This window comes from Stegastes partitus, unplaced genomic scaffold (assembly GCF_000690725.1).
Source record: "Stegastes partitus isolate 25-593 unplaced genomic scaffold, Stegastes_partitus-1.0.2 Scaffold292, whole genome shotgun sequence".
In the NCBI taxonomy this organism is placed as follows: domain Eukaryota; kingdom Metazoa; phylum Chordata; class Actinopteri; family Pomacentridae; genus Stegastes; species Stegastes partitus.
In genome coordinates, this window is record NW_007578023.1 from 379033 (window position 1) to 396751 (window position 17719).

General features: G+C 39.3%; 2 protein-coding genes across 5 annotated transcripts in view; both read right to left on the reverse strand.

Moving 5' to 3' along the window:
- Positions 1-121: 121 nt before the first annotated feature.
- tmem87b (transmembrane protein 87B) lies at positions 122-10228 on the reverse strand. 3 transcript variants are annotated; one of them, XM_008282980.1, is made up of 20 exons: positions 10073-10228; positions 9096-9156; positions 8927-9018; positions 8712-8846; positions 8567-8620; positions 8250-8421; positions 7923-7984; positions 6863-7046; positions 6682-6781; positions 6478-6571; positions 5967-6068; positions 5639-5710; positions 3998-4106; positions 3786-3844; positions 3594-3697; positions 3448-3521; positions 3272-3342; positions 3037-3089; positions 2911-2941; positions 122-2154 (listed from the first exon to the last, which is right to left on the reverse strand). In XM_008282980.1, exons 1-20 carry the CDS (start codon positions 10220-10222, stop codon positions 2113-2115), a joined length of 1821 nt encoding a protein of 606 aa, XP_008281202.1. In that variant the 5' UTR covers positions 10223-10228; the 3' UTR covers positions 122-2112. The 3 variants fall into 3 exon arrangements, with proteins under 3 accessions (XP_008281202.1, XP_008281204.1, XP_008281203.1); XM_008282982.1 differs by lacking the exon at positions 5967-6068; XM_008282981.1 differs by lacking the exon at positions 5639-5710 and having other exon boundaries at positions 5997-6068.
- Positions 10229-10755: 527 nt separating this feature from the next.
- mertka (c-mer proto-oncogene tyrosine kinase a) overlaps positions 10756-17719 on the reverse strand; it is a 16407-nt gene continuing 9443 nt past the window's right edge. For both annotated transcript variants that reach the window (XM_008282984.1, XM_008282983.1), the window contains 11 exons: positions 16356-16491; positions 15085-15235; positions 14469-14557; positions 14259-14354; positions 14065-14145; positions 13892-13984; positions 13683-13801; positions 13490-13599; positions 13161-13320; positions 12417-12553; positions 10756-11618 (listed from right to left, as the gene is read on the reverse strand). In XM_008282984.1, coding sequence (XP_008281206.1) covers positions 11174-11618; positions 12417-12553; positions 13161-13320; positions 13490-13599; positions 13683-13801; positions 13892-13984; positions 14065-14145; positions 14259-14354; positions 14469-14557; positions 15085-15235; positions 16356-16491 — 1617 coding nt within the window. In that variant the 3' untranslated portion in view covers positions 10756-11173. The remainder of the gene's footprint in view (positions 11619-12416; positions 12554-13160; positions 13321-13489; positions 13600-13682; positions 13802-13891; positions 13985-14064; positions 14146-14258; positions 14355-14468; positions 14558-15084; positions 15236-16355; positions 16492-17719) is intronic.

Here is a 17719-nt window from a genome sequence, read left to right on the forward strand (position 1 = left end):
TCATCATAATTTTGCTCACAATAGCCCATTCATTCAAGAGTTTCTTCTCCCATTTCCTTTTGAGTCTTGGTTTTTTGCAAGACGGCCTTCAAAAGAAACACACTTTAAGTGACGCAACAAATTCACAACCATAGTAAAATATGTATTTTTATTGCCAAATTAATACTGAAAATCACAGATCAGGAAACAAACAATGCCCTGATATCAAATAATATTTACTCTGAGTGTACACACTTCCTGAGAAGGAAGAGAGAAGAACATCACTGGTATGAAAAGTTCAAGCCCAGCTCTTCATGACACCCATGAAAAAAAACAGACAAGTCATATTATCCAGACACCTCTCCACCTGCGGAATTATGAAATAACAGGAATCAGCCAAAACCCATCTGTACAAATAACTCAAGTCCACTGCAGGTGTCTGCAGTTTTATATAACGGAAGGACAGCTTGCCATCATAAGCACAATTATTCCAGGTTTCCAGCTGATGCAAAAAAAAAAAAAAAAAAGGAAAAGTGACATTATGAACTCATTTCAGTGATCAGCCTGTGCTTGTGCTAACCACATAACTCATCTAGTGTTATAATATGGGATGGCCCAGAGAGACAAAGTTACAACTCTTAACAACACACACAAAGACGACAGTGTTCCAACCCCAGAACTGCACTGACAGAAACAGGTCAGCCATTTTCAAAACAACAAAAAATAAAACATTAAGAACACAAACATTATTAAGGTGTCTGTGAAACAAATGCAATGTTTTGTTTTTTTTTATCCACAATAAAAGCAAACATTGCGAAGAAATAAAAAAAGCAAGCTGCAGTACGCTGTTTGCCTAGTACATTGTGAGATTGTGCGGGGTCCAAATTATTTTTAAAAATGGAAGCACACGTTGTAAACACACTTAGAGTAAACATGGGTAAACATACCAATGAACAACTTATAAGTACACTTGAAACACAAATAAATAATATAATGACCTAACTCCATATTAACATACATACAGCATATTGCTCCTTATTTCAGAAGATAGAAAACCTGCCCGCCTACACCCATACAGTAGATTCACAACATGACCGCAAACTCTATTTCTACACTACTGAACTAAATCAGTTACATTTTAATTCAAAATGTACAGATGACTCATTTGTGCTTTTGCCGCTCTCACACTCATTCACCAATACTCTGGATGTTGGGTCGTTTCAATCTGAGACATGAACGACACTCTCATACATATTGTTCTCAATTACCTGAACAGATTCGGCCTCATACAAGAACTACATGTAGGCACAGCTTTGATCTCGAAAGTGCATAAGAGCAAATGTTCTATTCAAAGGTGCAGCGTTTGAATTTTCAAGGTTGTTTCTGTCTCAGATTTGAATGCTGGTAACAAAGCAGGGTGTTTGGGACACTCACGTGAAAAAAAAAACAAAACTGTTGACTGAATTCTTTAACTTCGGCGAGCTTCACATATATAAAGAAAGATCCTGATTGAAAATATTCAATCAAACGCACTATAGCCAAATTCTCTCTGTTCTCTGGCTGCCAAAATAACTTAGATAAATCATCTTCAATTAAGCACTGAAGAAAAATGTCTTTTAATTGTTCTTCCCATCATATATAATTATCTTACTTATACTACGAGCCACCGATAATATCTGGAGTGTCTCAAAAAAAAAGACATTTGACATATATTTGAGAGTATGTTCATGCACGAGGCCCACTGTTAATTCTCTGATAAAATAAATTCATACAAACATAACAGAAATAAATACAGCACTTCATAAAAAAATGAAACATTCTCTTTGGAAAGATAGGCTCAAAACTGATCGTATCATGGAAAGAGTGAACCTGTTGGTCAGTGAAAAGACAGTTTTCCTCTGGTAGAGTCCTTTAGAAGTTAAGGTGAAACTAGCAGAGGTCCCCCTGAACCTGTGGCCTTCACCACCATGTGAACTAGCAGCCATTCAGAAGGATCCCCTGAAAAATGAAAAGTCACTCCACCACCACCACCACCACCACCACCAGCTGACTGGAAATCCAGGAGAAAACTTCAGCCAGAGACAGCTGCTATGGTCTCCCTCCATGTCTGCAAATGGCTGGGAATGTTCTGCCTCACTCCAGCTTTGACATCTCATACTTGGTCGTCATGATTTCCTGGGAAATAATATGCAAATTAAAACATACTTTTTTCTTTCAGACAGAAATGTCCTGAGAAGAGCCAGTTACTGTTCAGACTGTAGAGACCACAATGTACCGTTCACCCTACTTAGTTACTGTTGCTATGCCTGTCAAGGCTCAACTGTTTCACTCAAAATTCAAAATACGTCTTGAAACAAAGGATCCATAATTTCTGACATAAGCAGACAAAAGCAGGCTTTTTATTTCTAGCCAACAACTGCTGACTTTACTGGTTGAAGTGACAACAGATGCACTTTTTTATCAACTGGAGCAAGCTAATTACTTGTACTTATGACCAAAGCCAGCTGTGACATAACGTGGTTCTATAGTGGCAATGTTACATCACTGCTGCACAGACGGTGGAAAAGGGATGCAGTCACCACTTGTTGTCAGGGTAAACCAAACTGTTAGAGTGGGCGCAACTAAATACAGAGTGCTGTCGCATTGCGCTTCGCTTCGCATTTGAAGAAAATCCAAAGCTTGACAGGTCTTCCGTGCCAAACTAAGCAACCCATGTTCAAGAGAAGGCTTTAACAAATTGTCAATTAGCATGTGTTTTTATGAAAGAATGCATGCCTCAAATACACACAAAATTGGCTGTGGCTCCAGTCTTAATAAAAAAAAAGAAAGAGTCCCAATCAATTATCAATTCTAATCTTTATACTGTTTTTTTAGAGATCTGATGTTCACATATCATAATGGTTGTGTATTTTGTTGTAATTTAATTCATACCTCATCTGAGTCGAGCAGGACTGGTAGAGCTCTGCAGTGACAAACACAAAGAGACTCTGTTAGCATCACATGTCATATGAAAACTCCTTGCTGGATTAACAAATACACCTTCTATAGGATACTCACACATCAGTAAGAGAGCTAGGAATGTTATCCTCCACCCATTTCAAGTCTTCATCCTGGAGAAGGAGAAAAAGAGGATAAACAGAGTAAATACTGCCATCTGCTGAAAAATTGCATCTGGAAAGCTGCATTTCCCAAATTCATTCCACAACTCTTATTATTTATGCTTTAATAAAACAGAACTTGATATGGCACAGTGATTAAACTAATAAACACAGAACTTAGTAGTGTTACTTACTGGGTTTGTTTCTGCAGGCTTCACGGTACCATTTGTCTCACTTTTATTTGCTCTCAACTTTATACCATCACCTGTGAGAAAAATATGAAACAAATAATAAAAAAAAACAGGAAAGAAGAAAAAAGAAATCTGACAAGACTATGTGTAAAAGTAATGCTTCCATGATGTTATCGTACCAAGGTTTGCAGAGGCAATGAACTCCTCTATCTCCTCGTCGTCAGAGTCATCAATTAGAGGCGTGAAAGCATACCTGTGAAACAAAAGATTAATCAAGCGTCTAATTCGGTTTATTTTGGCGGACAGTCCTGATGTGCCCACTTGCCTTTGGTTGTTTGCAGATGGTCTCCATAAAAACATTATGACGAGCAGAATGACAGAGAACAGGAACCTCCAGAAGGCATCTTCTACCCACAGCTCAATCCAATCCTTTGCACAAAAACAGGTCCAGTAATCAATAAAATGCAAACCTGCAATCTTTTCACTACTACTGATGAATATGTCAGACTATACTCACAGACTGGCAATCTGCGAGTCGAAATTTTTTTGCCGTCCAACCCATAAAAATGATGGAAGCTAGAAGTAGAAAAAGCGTCAGTGTTCTGCACGTACTTGACTGTGTATAATTTTTGTTCTTAAAAGTTTTTTTTGGATGCAAACACAAATCACAACAGAAGCGCAGAATGTATTATATTCTACAATAATTGCAAGTGTAGTTGTACAACTTACCAATAACAGCAAATATTAGAGTGTTTGTAAAGTGCCTGTAGAGAGACAACTTGACGGGGTTTCTCCTCAGCTTCAGAGTCTTGATGGTTTGTGCAAGGCTGACAAAGATGTTAGCGGCAGTCAAGGGAAAACATGGCAGACATTACATAGGAACAACCTAAAAAAAATGAATTAATGGGACCACTCAATAATATCCATACATACACTGCAATCACAGAACTTGACAGTGGTCACTTCACTGACATCTTATCTGTGTGGTTTTGAATACATCAGAAACAGCCAGTTGTGCAAATTCTCCCATTCAGGTAGGTCAGGTTGTGCATCAGTCTTTACTTTTGGAAAAAGGTGGAACAGGATGTGAATAACATTAATGTGCCACTGCACAGTCTGGCCTCATCTAACTATGTGCAGTGGACAAGTGACATGTCTGTATACGGTTTTATTTTAAATTTGACCTACCTTTTCATTTTATTCGTTAATTTTTATTCAAATGCAGTTGGTTAAAAAAAATGTAAGTTTTTGCCTTGGTGGTAATTAGGTTTGGGTGATATAACAATATGTAACTTGAGGAAATATAAGTTTTTAACACTGGGGACTATCACTGCTTTGGGTCTTTAAACACGTTTTTTTTTCATTAACAGTTTCTCAACTAACTAGTTTCATAAAATGCATTAAAATTTAAAGAGTCCCGAGAATACGCATAGGCAGTTTTGTCTGAAATACCCCATGTTAGCTCTGTCTCTTAAAAGGCCTCCCTTCCCAAAAGTCAAGTCTGCCCTGATTGGTCAGCTGTGCCAACGAAAGTAACGCTGGTTACGTATCGCAGGCCCAGATTGAGTATAGGTAGATAGACATAGTCCTAGCAGAAGTGTCTGTAGTGAGGAAATACTGGTAGACTGCCAGGCAGAAGCTCATTCTCTGCTTGGTTTGCGAGGCAGGCATTATGCAAATGTGTTACGTGGTGATGTAAATAAGTGACAGAGGAAAAGCCGAGACTTCAAGTCCAGGGGAGTAAGGAGCAATGTTTTCTGTGGGAGAGAATAACTCCCTTTGGCAAAGACTTTTGTTTTTATAAGTCTGCAGACCTTTTAGAGGCATAAAAAAAAGCTACAGTACACTAAAGGAAAGGGAAAATGCTAAAAAGCACAATTTGTATATAATATATAAAATTTTGTATTAAAATGTAACTGATATTTTTTAGTGGACTTTATCGATATTGCCCACCCTAGTGGCAGCCATATTTCTAGTCTGTGAATGTTACCACTTGTAAAGTGCGACCGATGGGCATGCAAACCAGCTACTTCTGCCAATTCAGTTAAGACTGAACATAGCAACACAGCAAAATGTCATTCATTATCCGAGAAAAGAAGCAGTGAACACAGAGGATTTAAAAAACAGTTCATCATCAATTAGAAAACAATAAATTATTGCAAATTTCAGTAGAGAATGAATCATTAAAGCAGGACTGCTTCTTTTAAAATGTAGGATGTCTTTTTGTTAAACTGCATTTTAAATGCTAATTTTGGCAAAGAAAAGGACAGCTGCAGATCACAATCTCCTGCCCTAGTATGGGTTCATGTAAGGAGATGAGGAGAAGAGGGGAACCACACAGGGAAAGGTTGCAGGTGCACAAAAGGATATCCACCAGCATAAAGAAGAATCAAGCAGAGCCAGGGGAATGTTGGCCAGCAGGGCCAAGTCAGAGTCTTTCGCCTAGAAGGGATAACAGAGCAGGACCAAAGGACACAGGGAAGAGGAGAAATTTGTGGGAAAAAAATCACATATAGGATAGGAGATTTAAAAAAAAAAAAAAAAGGCAGCACAGCAACTAAAATATAGAACCACTCACCCAAGTGCAAAGAAGACAACAACAAATCATCCAACCCAGAAGGTAAAACCACTTAAAATCATTTGGGCTCAATTCATTAATAAATAGGTCCACTTATAGAGTATAATAAAGGCTGATTACTGGAGCTACTGAAGTACACTGGAAGGATATGAACCAGATGGCGCCGGAGTCAAACACAGCCAGAACAATTGCTGTAATGAGAGCGGGGCCATTGTCTCGACCCTTGATATTTGGTCCACCAACAAATCAAGAAAATACAATTATAATGTCAACTTTACTTCAAAACACAATCTGAAAAAAAACTTTAGAGAGTTAATGCTGCTGAGCCGTGGGTGTTTTTCAATAAAGCAGTAGTGAAACAATGAGTCAGTTCATTTATCATCACAGGTCATTTGTCATTTTCCAGCTAACACTGACTGGTTAGAACTACTTTTTTGCTTTCCCCTAATTCAAATTGATGTCAATACATTTTTGTCTTTTTTTTTATTTTTATTTTTTATGACTGTTGGTCAGATTTTTTGTAAAATCATTTATTGATTTGGGCCCTTTTAACTTTGACAGGCATCTGTTATTGTTGACGTTTGACTGATAAATCTTAAAAAAGAGAAACTACTGAGAGAACATGACTCACCCCTGTGATCCTCAGGACACCCTCAATGCTGGCGAAGGCAAAATAGAGGATACCGAGCCCCACCACTCTGTGCATCACAGTCCCCAGTCGAGGCCTAAAACAAAACAGACACAAGAAAAATCACATTTTCTTTATTTTGTTAATACAAAACATTTGGGGTAATTCAATTAACAAATACGTAGCTGCAGATATATGTTGACATACTTTACAATGCCATAGCCGAGGCTGACGATGATGACAAGTAATCGAGCCAAAGTCCTCTTGAGGGCAGAGACCAACTCGGCAAAGATCAACAAGCCTGGAGCTGAAGTAAAAGTATGTAAAGAGTAAACAGCTTACTGTCTCACATGAGAAGGCTTACGATATTTTGTCTAAAGACACTCACAAGCGGAGCCGACGGCATTGGTGTTTTCATATTCGGCACAGAAGACGGCCTTCTCCACCATCCCGAGGAATATGACCCCTGCTATCCAGAACTGGATCCTCAGCAGATCTTTCCAGTAGCAGGCTGCCCAGATAAACCACAGCAGGGCGTACAGGATGTACACTATGCACATTACCATGTAGAACTGCAAACAGACAGTGAGGGATTAGTCTATAAACACGCCACATATGGAAGCAGTTGTTCTTCGTTAACTAGAGACCAATTTCCAGAGAAGGTTTATCCAGAAACATCTTGTTTTTTTTCTACTCAGAGTACTGACTGAGCAGTGTTTCTCCAAGGCTGACTGTCTTTGAGGAAACACGGGTAGATTGTGTCTCAAGGGATGGAGCCTTTCCCTCTCGGCTTCTCTCTCTTTTTCCTCTCTTTATGCTAATTAGTAATAACTGTTTTTCAGGTGTACACTGTTTCTATTATGTACAAGCACTTTTCTACGGCTGAGTTTTACTAAGTGCAACAAGAGCATATTATTTTTCCACCTAATCTCACCATTATCGTTTTTGTGCAGCCAGGAGGAGTATTTCCTCTTTGACAGCCAAGATTGTTAAGCTCGTGCTCCTGTGCTTGTCGGGGACGGTGCAGCTGTAACATTATCAGCAGGAGAGCCACTAATGCTATGGCAAGGACGAGCTTCCCTGCTATCAGTAGGAAAATTTCTCTCTACTGTTGCCAGATTCCAGGTGGGCATGTTTTAAAAATGCGGATATTTTGGCCAGACATTCAAATGTTTGGGGTCGAAGTGTGTCGATGTTTGGTTTTAGACAGATTGACACCTGTTGGAAAGCTTTCAACGCGATTGTCACTTCACCTATCTCTCCTCTACATCCTGAAACAGAGCTGAGCAGAGGAGCTGAAATGTAAAGTAAATAATTTTATGAAAGTATTTTTTAAAACTTTTTAAAAACTAGAGCATAATATTAGTGTGCATACAATTAACAAACACTTAATTAATGTTTCTACCATAAATCACAAAAAAATGACTCCTATCAAGTCATCTACTTACAATCATGAGAGGCCATTCTGTGACAGAGATGTAGCCGTGGCTGCCTTTCATCACCACATTAACTGGAAGAAAAAAAGAACTGGACATTAGGCAAATGAAGCATGACAGTGTTTCCCGGCACATTAAGAATTTCTTTGTGGTGATGACAGGTTCTGAAATTTGACCCTTCTGTGTCGAGCTCCCTAATAGCTTTGCACTTATGAGCCTGCTTCATGGAAGTGCACCATTTTGGCCGACCAACTCACGTAGGGTAAAGTAACATAGATAAGCGTGATAATATTCTTCTGCACCAGTCATGTAGTTGTGAACTGGTTAAAAGAATCTTACCTGTTAAATTCCAATTGGCATCCTGTTTATTGGACTCAATCTTAACAACCAGCAGGTAGGGCCCGTCCTTCCATGTGGTGGCTATGACATTGTCTCTAATACTCAAACTGCTGTTCTTCGTGGCGCTGCTGCTTTCATATTCTTCAGCAATCCATTTAGTGTCATTTTCATCCTGCATTATTATAAAAGCATGTATACAGAAACAAATTAAGGAAACAACACACGAAAGAAACACAAATATTGGCTAATGTTTGTGGTCAAACTTAGAGGAAGACAACTTTATCTGTCACAATTCTGTGAAACTCAAGTTTTCTTACAAGCATTTCATTCTCATTAGGTGGACTGACTGGACGTGGCTCTGCCTTGGCTTTCTGAAAAACACACACAGGTGCAGATGGGAAACAATAAATTCCATGATGTTAAATGCGTGACTATCTGCACTGAGGAGAATAACAAACCTACTCTGAGCATTGGAAAGGTGCGCAGTCCATTATTACACGTTATGGGACTGTGCCTGTGTTCGATGCACTCTCCTTGTCCGAGGGGATTTGGATCCAGGCCCTCCCCGCGACTCAAAGGTGTTCTTTCATACATCTCCTACAGACGATCATAGTCACAATTCAACATCCACAAACAACCAGGACACACTGTTAATTAGTGTAACACAAAGCACTTACTTCAATATTGTTGAACTCATTGTGACAGGGGTAGTATCTTAAATACCAGCGAACAGTGAAGGTCACCTCCTCGGGACAGCCAAAAGACACAACTAAAAGATGAAGACGTGCTGTGATAAACAAAAACTTGGCAGAATTTTGGGGACAGCATTTCCTTTTGTAATCTTACCTTTTAATTCAACATCAGTGTCTTTATACATGGACTTCCTTAACAGCAGTGGTCTTGAGGTCTACAGAATAGAAAATAAGATTTGTTAGCCAGGGATTATTTTTGATCAATATATAAATACTTTGGTGAACTGATTAATCATTTAGGCTCAGTGCTTAATACTGTTCAGTATGCAAGCCCAGTCAGGTTGGGCTGTGTCTGTTACAAAGAAAAAAGTCTGTCATTAAGGTGAACAGAAAACTTAAATCACATTATTAGGATGAGAATGTATCTCTTCTGTATGTGTTCTGACTGACAACCTGTCCAGACTGTGCCCTGCTTCCAAGCTCACCTAATACACAACAGAGGGAAACTGAAACTTCTCAGCACCTAAATTATTGATCAAGGCTTTCTAGTTCTCCTTGAACTAAATGTGGGAGCTGTGCCTTAATACTGAAACCAGGGGAGTTACTCCACAGTAGTAGTGCTGGACTGAAATTCGACTTTCAATATGTGTTTTTATGTATATTGAAACAATGATGTGTGGCAAGCTGGCAACATATTTAGTAAACTTGAATACACATAGTCCAAGCTGTAATGTGTGGTCTTAAATACTGGTCGAGAGATAGCTGCATGGATAGACACAAAGATATATTGTTGGTGTTTGCCTCAGTTTAACAGTCAAGACTCCTAGGAGCTGTTCAACTCAAGGCAGCTTGTTAGCCGGTTGCTAACCTTGAAGTGCACATCAGCCATTCACCACAAGGCTAAGAGCTAATTAGCAACAAACACACTCTATTCCTCCGGTATTCACATTTTATAAAATAAACGTTGAACAAAGCCAGTCACACCTAACAGTGGCTAACGAGCTAGCATTAATATAAGACATGTTACACGACTGTCAGCCGACTCACAGCTGACAGCGAGCTACCATAACAAGGCTAATGCGGCTAACGTTAGCTAGCGGTGCTGCAGTTATTCAAAGTATTTCCACTCACATTAACGACTGTGATCTTCCAAAGCCCTGTCTCCGGCGCCGCGGCAGCCTCGTTTACAGTATGGAGCAAAAGTACAAAAAACAGCGCCAACGGACAGAAAACTCCTGTGGTAGGACAGCTCCACGTCCTCATCCTGACTGCAGCAGCCATATTCGCTGTGTTGGAGCACTCACCCTGCAGGAGGCGCCGTGAACGCATCAGCCAGGGGGAGGACCCTCCAGTTTAAAGTTACCTGTGCTACCTGCTGGTCCAGCAAGGTGTCAGGCGGACTTTGATTACAAAACAACCTATTATTATGTATGATCCAAGTCCAGGCTTCCTATCTGTTAGCCCACCTACTTGTGGGCTTACATTAAAGTGTGTTTTACATTACGGGGGGATAAAGCAGGCTATCGGTTTATTTTCCTTATGTCAAACTTCATAACAACAAAACTGACCTTGAGGAGGACACAATCTTTATCAGCTGTCCAAAATGGAAAAAACAAAACAAACAAAAAAAAACATAAGATTTACTAAACTTGACATTTTCTCTTTTGGTTAAATATAACTCTGATTTTGTGGTAATTGCTCAAATAAACCACTTTTTTTTTTCTTTCAGAACTTGTAGAACAAAAATTGAGCATCGAATTTTATCTTAACTAATGTTATGGCTCACCCGCTTAATTATCACTTTACTGCCATTCTTTTGTTAAATAATCTCTTTTATTTACCTAATAATTTCCACCAAATATCATGATGATTTTTCATGAATGTGTGACGGAAATCAACCCTACCAAGTTTCAAAGCAGTCAATAAACTGTTTATTCTGACAGTATAATAGAATTTTATAAATGTTTTGTACATTTTCTATATTTACATCGCAACACAGACTTTAATACAGTAAACAGTTTCACAGTTCAGTGTGTCTTAAGCTTATGGAACAATATTCCTAACACTGACAAGTAGGCTGGCCGTGTAAAGCGTAAACCTCTATAAAAACACTACAGAAAGTCCACAATAGGAAACATCAAGGTGCTCCCAGTGCGACGAGGCAAAACGATTAGTACAAGACGAACCATGGAGAGAGCTTTGTCACAGTTTATATCTGCCGGGTACCAATCGTTATAGCAGGAAAGAAGTGTCACTTGAGCTGTGATCCGTTGCTGTCACATCTGTAATCGTGTCTCCGTTCGCTTGACTTAAAGCGTCAGCCGACAAGAGAGGAGTGTCCACCGTGGGAGAGGAGATCACCACCACGTATCGATCACTGTCCTCATCCTCCTCCTCCTCCTCCTCCTCCAGGCTCCCGTGAATGTCCGCAGTAACTACTGTGTTTTCTGCTGCCTGACGGCTGCAGCAGGGAGAGGAACTTGACACAAGATGCTCCGCGGGAAGAGTGTCTCCATCAGGGTCCTCCTCAGGGAAGCTGGTGTTGATATAAATGATGTCTTCTTTGCTGGTGGACTCTGGAAGCTTTTCTGCCACCTTTTCCAACATTTCTCGCAGTTGAGGAAAGAAAGGTCGGTCCAGCGGATCGGCCCTCCAGCAGCTGTACATGATCTCATATCTAGACACAGGCGATACGGGGGGAAAAATCATGTCATCAATCTTGCAATTTCTTACAGACTTGTTTTGGGATACAGGTAACAAACCTGGTGGCGTTAAAAGCACATTAGCAAATTATGTATTCACTTCTGCTTTCATTGCAGGTAAGAGCAATGAACAAAGCAGTCCAGTTTTAAAAAGGGAAGTTTTTAACAGTGTTGTGACCTTAGAGGATGCTGTATTATTGGTTTTCATAGTTTACACTTTTATATAGTATTTTTACTATATTTTGTGGATTTATACTTGCACATTTCTTGTCGTACTTAAAAAAATAAAAATAAATAGTTGTTCAATTATGTGAATACACTGACTGGATTTCTGTTTAATTTCTTTGTAGACTGTGCAATGACAATAAAGGAATTCTACTTGATTTTATTCATAGTCTATGCAAGACAAAATTGGAAACTAAATGCTGCATATCCAAATGAAAAACAAATTGTAAATGCTCAAATTTTGCATTTAGTTTGCTGTGACACAGGAATAAGGGAGGACTACACAATAAGGGGTTGTATAGTGGAACTTAAGTTCTGATGCATGCAAGAGACAACAGTTCAACCACAGAATTTCTGTGAAATGCTTGAATTACATTTTTCACAGGCTTAAAATGTTACTTTTCCATATTTAATTTTCAATACTAGCCCCATTCCTTCAAGATTTAGACAAACAATTTAAAAAATTCTACTTGTATAGTCTTATATGGTTACCTCCAAAACAATCAAACTTGAATTTAGCATTTGTGTCAGAAACAGAGAACACTCACAGTTCATCCAAACAGTCTGTTGGCTGCTTCAGTCTGTGTCCTTCAACAAGGTGGTCATAAATCTCATGGTTCTGGACTCCGGGGTACGGCGTCATGCCTCGTGTAGCAATTTCCCACATAGTAACACCAAATGCCCACTGCATGACAAAGAGTAGCAACTTCAGATCCTATTTCACGATGAGAAAAACTTGCAGTGTGTACCATAAACCACAAACCATAAAAATAGATTTTTTTTGCCCCCTGTTATCTATAAATACTATTGCTTTCCTTTGAAAATAAAAAGAATAATGTGTATTTGTACTTGCAGCTCAGTACAAAACTGTGTGAAATGTTAATGTATTGAGCCTCTCAGTATGGGAGGTAAAAATATTTTTCGTGATTTAGCTGCACTATATTCTACATTTTAGCTAATAACACAAAAAAGCAGGAAACACTTGAGGAATTAGGATTTCAGTATCGAACGTCCTACTTTCAGATCTGTAAAACTGCAAAAACAGGGGGAAAATATAAAAAGGTAATTATCCCAAAGCTTATCACATACTTATAAATATATTAGATAAAGACTGTTAAAAAAAAAAAATTGTACCACATCCTTACGAAAAAGGACAAAGCACTTTCAAATGCTTTTGTGGCACAACAGAAAGTAAAATTAGAAACAGATGCCAAGGGGTCAGTTCTTCTTTCAGTAACTACACAGTGTTTTAGGGGATTATTTTCATTGGAAAGGTTGCAGTCAGTACTTACCACATCACTCTTTACAGTAAAAACTCTGTCTGCCAGACTCTCTACTGCAATCCATTTTACAGGCATTTTGGCTATTCTGCCCTGCCTGTAATAATCTCCACTGTAGATCTTCTTGGACAGCCCAAAGTCTGCCACACACACTGTCATGTCATCGCGCAGCCTGTAAGACAAACAAGGTATGGACTTAGGACAAACAGAAGAAGCAAAACACATAAAACTCGTAAGAAATGAATCATACACCTGCTTATCTAGGAAGAAAATAACCTGTAAATTCAAGGTTCAATCAATACACCCCGTACTTTGTGCATAAAGCAGAGTAAGCAACCTACATGCAGTTACGTGCCGCCAGGTCACGATGCAGAAAGTTACGACCACTGAGATACTCCATGCCCAAAGCAATGTCGACCATAAACTTCAGGAGTGTCTGAGTGGGCAAGAACTGTGTAAAAAAAACAAATACAGATTTAATAATTATGATATATTAAATCAAATATGCATTTCAGTTTTTGGCTGAAATCTTACCACTGGACTCTCTCCGAGGCGTGAGCGCAGCAGGAAGCTGTGCAAATCTCCGTATTTCATGAATGGCAGGATGACCATGGGTTTGGGAAAGTGTCCTGCGCCTACTTCTAAGCAGACACCTGAAGAGCCAACACAGTGGAATCATATCAGGATGTGTAAATGAAAAAGGAATTCTGTAACACTTCAAAGAGGGAACATATGACTCGTACCGAGCAGTCTGATGACATTAGGATGGTTGAAGTCTTTCATGCAGGCTGCTTCGTTTAGGAACTCTTCGATCTCCCTTTGAGAGAAGCTGTCCACTGTTTGGCAAGAAAAGTTATTATTTGTCAGTTCAACTGGTTTAAATTCCATGAATGTTTGATAATAACACAAGACTCACGTTTCATTGTCTTCACAGCAACTTTTTCTGATGTGCCTTCTGGTCGTCTTAAATGTCCCTCCACCACGGAGCCAAATTCACCTGAGAAACAAAACAGAATCATTAACACTTTATACAGCGTGTTCTGTGTAATTATGCTGCAAGATGACCGTGTAAATATGAACACATTTACATAAGGGAAAGTGTTCACTCACCCTCTCCAAGAATTTTCCCTACAGACAATAAGCTCCTCATGACCATCACATCTTGAAGTTTGGCCTGGAGTTCATCACTAATACCAAGGTTCCCAACTGCAGACAGAAGGCACAAAAATCATTTTTTATTTATATATGTGCCAAGGTAACAGGATAACATAAATGTCAACATGCATGTCATTTCTCCTCCAGTTATATTTAACAACATACGTGTGATTCCTATAGCTGATCGGTTGTAGGATTTCTGTGGTGTGAACTGCACGACAGACGGCAGCTTTTCTCCACCTCCAAACACCCGCCTGCAGGGGGAGACAGGAATAAAGGAAAAGCATGGAATGCTGAACAGTGAGATAATCGTCTCTAATGTCATTGGTAATTACACACACACACACACACGCACACACACACGCTGAAGAGGTGCTCGTAGTGAGGAAGCCCTCTGAGCTGTTCTGTTCCTGACTTTGAGGTCAGATACTTGTTTTCTTATCTGAGCAGCAGCCTGTGACACATTCCTCTCTGTATCCTGAGTGGCAAGTGTGAGTCACAGACTCCATAATAAAAAATTCTGAGGATTAAACAGCTGCTTGTTGATCATCTCTCCAGCTGCACCGTTATTACCAGATTCCAGTGCAGGCAACGGTGATTAAGAGGAAGCAAAGGCAGTTTATGAACACAATCCGGAAGTTTTTCATTTTTCAAGTCCTACTACTGAAGATAACATATGTAATGAATTGTCAGGATTAAGTCAACATTCCAAGTTTTATGCGTCTAGCAGACTAACATTTTGGGAGTATTGCTGCTAATTAATCGTTGATTCTCAGCGTACCCAAACCAGGAGTCAGACGTCCTGTTGCGTACACAGAGAGCTGCCCAGAGGATCGCCAGCAGAAAACAGACGGCACACGCCACGGACAGCACAACATAGGCGGGGTGTGGAAGCCCGGTGTCAGGGCCGATCGATGGGAACACACCTGATTCTGAGACAAGAAAAAGAAATGAGAAGCAAAATTTAGAGCACAACATTCAGCGAAGTCAGCTATCCCAAACCTAATATACAAAATTACTTATCTAAATGATATCCAAAAGCTTTATTGGTATATGCAGCAATAAAAAGTAATTAAAGCAGTTAAGCTCTTATTTCTCTGTGTCACTAGTTAGTGTGGTGATTAAACTGTTTACAGAATACATTCATTCAGACACATTCATCACTCACATCTACTCACACATAGCAAGGTAACAAATACAAATATACAAGAACAGTGCAAAAATGTTTGCACAGAAACAAACAGGATGGCTCATATTTATGGTGCACAAAGTTAAGATCTGCGCATATGAAGTGAGGTAGGTAATGTTGAATATACAAAGAAAAAAGCATGTGCAGAAGAAGAACGTTCGATGCAAAACAAACATTACCAATGTTATCATATCAAATGGAATTTTGCGCTTCTCCCTGAAAAAACTAAGAAGGTGGCAACATTAACAGCTTGTTTTAACACAATTAAATGAGGATACATAATTGAGTCTAGCCGCCTGTAGTCTTTGTATTTACTGTGATGATGTGTTGTTTGCTAATAATCCATTTACAAAAGCAAGATATTTTATTTTGCCTTGTAAATGATCACTGTTAATTCGTTTTTATAACTTCTAAGTGTTGCAAACAATAAGCCAGTTTCCACACTATCTTCGCCCAATGTTAAAAATATTCACAGGTTGAAATTGAAGACACTCAGTTCAACATCAGCTAGAGGTACTGTTGCTCCTTCTGATGGTACTTGATGATACTTATGTCAGGGAATCAAAGTTATTACATTTTAATCTCAGGGAGAATAAGTCTGTTTGCTAAATTTTATGGCAACTCATCTAAGCGGTTGAGATTTAAATCTTGGACCAAAGTAGTCGAGAGACCGTCCAACTATGCCATCTCAGAAATATGCTGGCAGCGCGGCTAAAAATACTGCAACCTTAATAGGTGCTGTATTTATTCCAAGGGCTGTACTGTTATTCTAGTGTAGTACAATACATCATCTGAACTTTGCTGACCCATTTATAAAGTTAAAAGCTCCCCAGATGATGAGATAAATCAATAGAGCAGCTTACTGTCTTCCGGCACAAAGAACGAGACTCGTGGGCTGACCATGCCGCTCCCTGCCTGCGTGCATGCAGCCACCTCCACACTGTAGGTTGTGTTGAATTCCTGCACAGCCACAAAGGCCATGGTGGTGTAACTGTGGACCTGAACATACAACAGAGAGAGCGTGGATTGAATCAAGTGCCATGATTTGATTTGTCCTAAAAACATATGTGAAAGTTAATCATTATCCTCGTGGAGAGAAAAGTTCAACTTATCACAAGAGTATCGAGCACAAAACAGAGTTTTAATGGCACAGTAAGAAAATTTGTAAAAACCTAATTGGCAGCAGAAGAGAGATAACATTATTGGGACATTCTGCTTTCACATTTCCAGTATGATACCTTTTCTGTGAAGTCTTAAGGAACTTCACTTTATAGCAGGAATTAGTATACATAAAGAAACTCCCTACAAAAACAGGAAGGAGAAAAATTTTCTGGATAAGCTCATGTGCTGAATAGGAGGGAACATGTGACAGACATAGCCCCGTATTTCACAACACCACACGGGAGCATCTGGAGCTGCTCTGCTTCACCAAAGTGCTGACAGAGAATGCAGAACCCATGATTAATGTCTATCTCGTCTGTGACATCAAACGGAGGGCAACACGTGGTTAATGTTGTTCCAACACTGAATTCTCAGCACGCTTTAGCAATCAACCTCAGATTCAAAGAAGAATGATGGCACCATGACTTCCACTATGAGACGACCCAAGTCATGAGCAAGAAACAGTTTTGATTTATTTCTCTTTTGTACATCTGATTTCATTTTTCCACGAGTGAGGATTCTTACAGAAGCAAGCGAGTCTGAGGATTAAACAAGTTGCATAAGTTTTGCATATTTCCAGTCATCACTACCTGACTGGACAATGCTTAAGGTACACATCCCATTGTATTCGGACTCCATTCACTCTGGATGACTCAAAGCCACATGCCAACAGTGGTGACCAGTTTTCACACATGAGCTTCCCTTAAATACAACACAGACAGGAAGGACGGGAAACACACTATTGTACTAGAGAGCACTAATGCAGTCACAGAAGCATGACTACACACAAACAGCATCGTGGATAAATGTGCTAAACAATTGATGTAAAAGCGACTGATATTAAAATCCACAGTGTCATTTCTTAGAGAGCACATCTCAAAAAAAGGTGTTCCTTGTACATCACTTTCCCTTGTGGATTCTTGAGACAAGTGGAAAAAAACATTGCTCACAGATAATACGGAAGTTGGGTCAGTTAACAGGAAAAAGGGAGAATAGAATATTCCCAAACTGCAACACTCATTCTTTTTCACATTTGTCATACATTAGTCATTGATATCAAAAATTA

Excerpts from the sequence above, each read along its gene's own strand:
- tmem87b (XM_008282980.1), bottom strand. The coding sequence starts at position 10,222 with ATGGCTGCTGCAGTCAGGATGAGGACGTGGAGCTGTCCTACCACAGGA. Across the intron at positions 9,157-10,072 it reads GGAAGATCACAGTCGTTAAT|ACCTCAAGACCACTGCTGTT; the intron begins GTGAGTGGAAAT and ends TCTATTCTGTAG. Across the intron at positions 3,698-3,785 it reads GACTCGCAGATTGCCAGTCT|GATTGGATTGAGCTGTGGGT; the intron begins GTGAGTATAGTC and ends TTTTGTGCAAAG.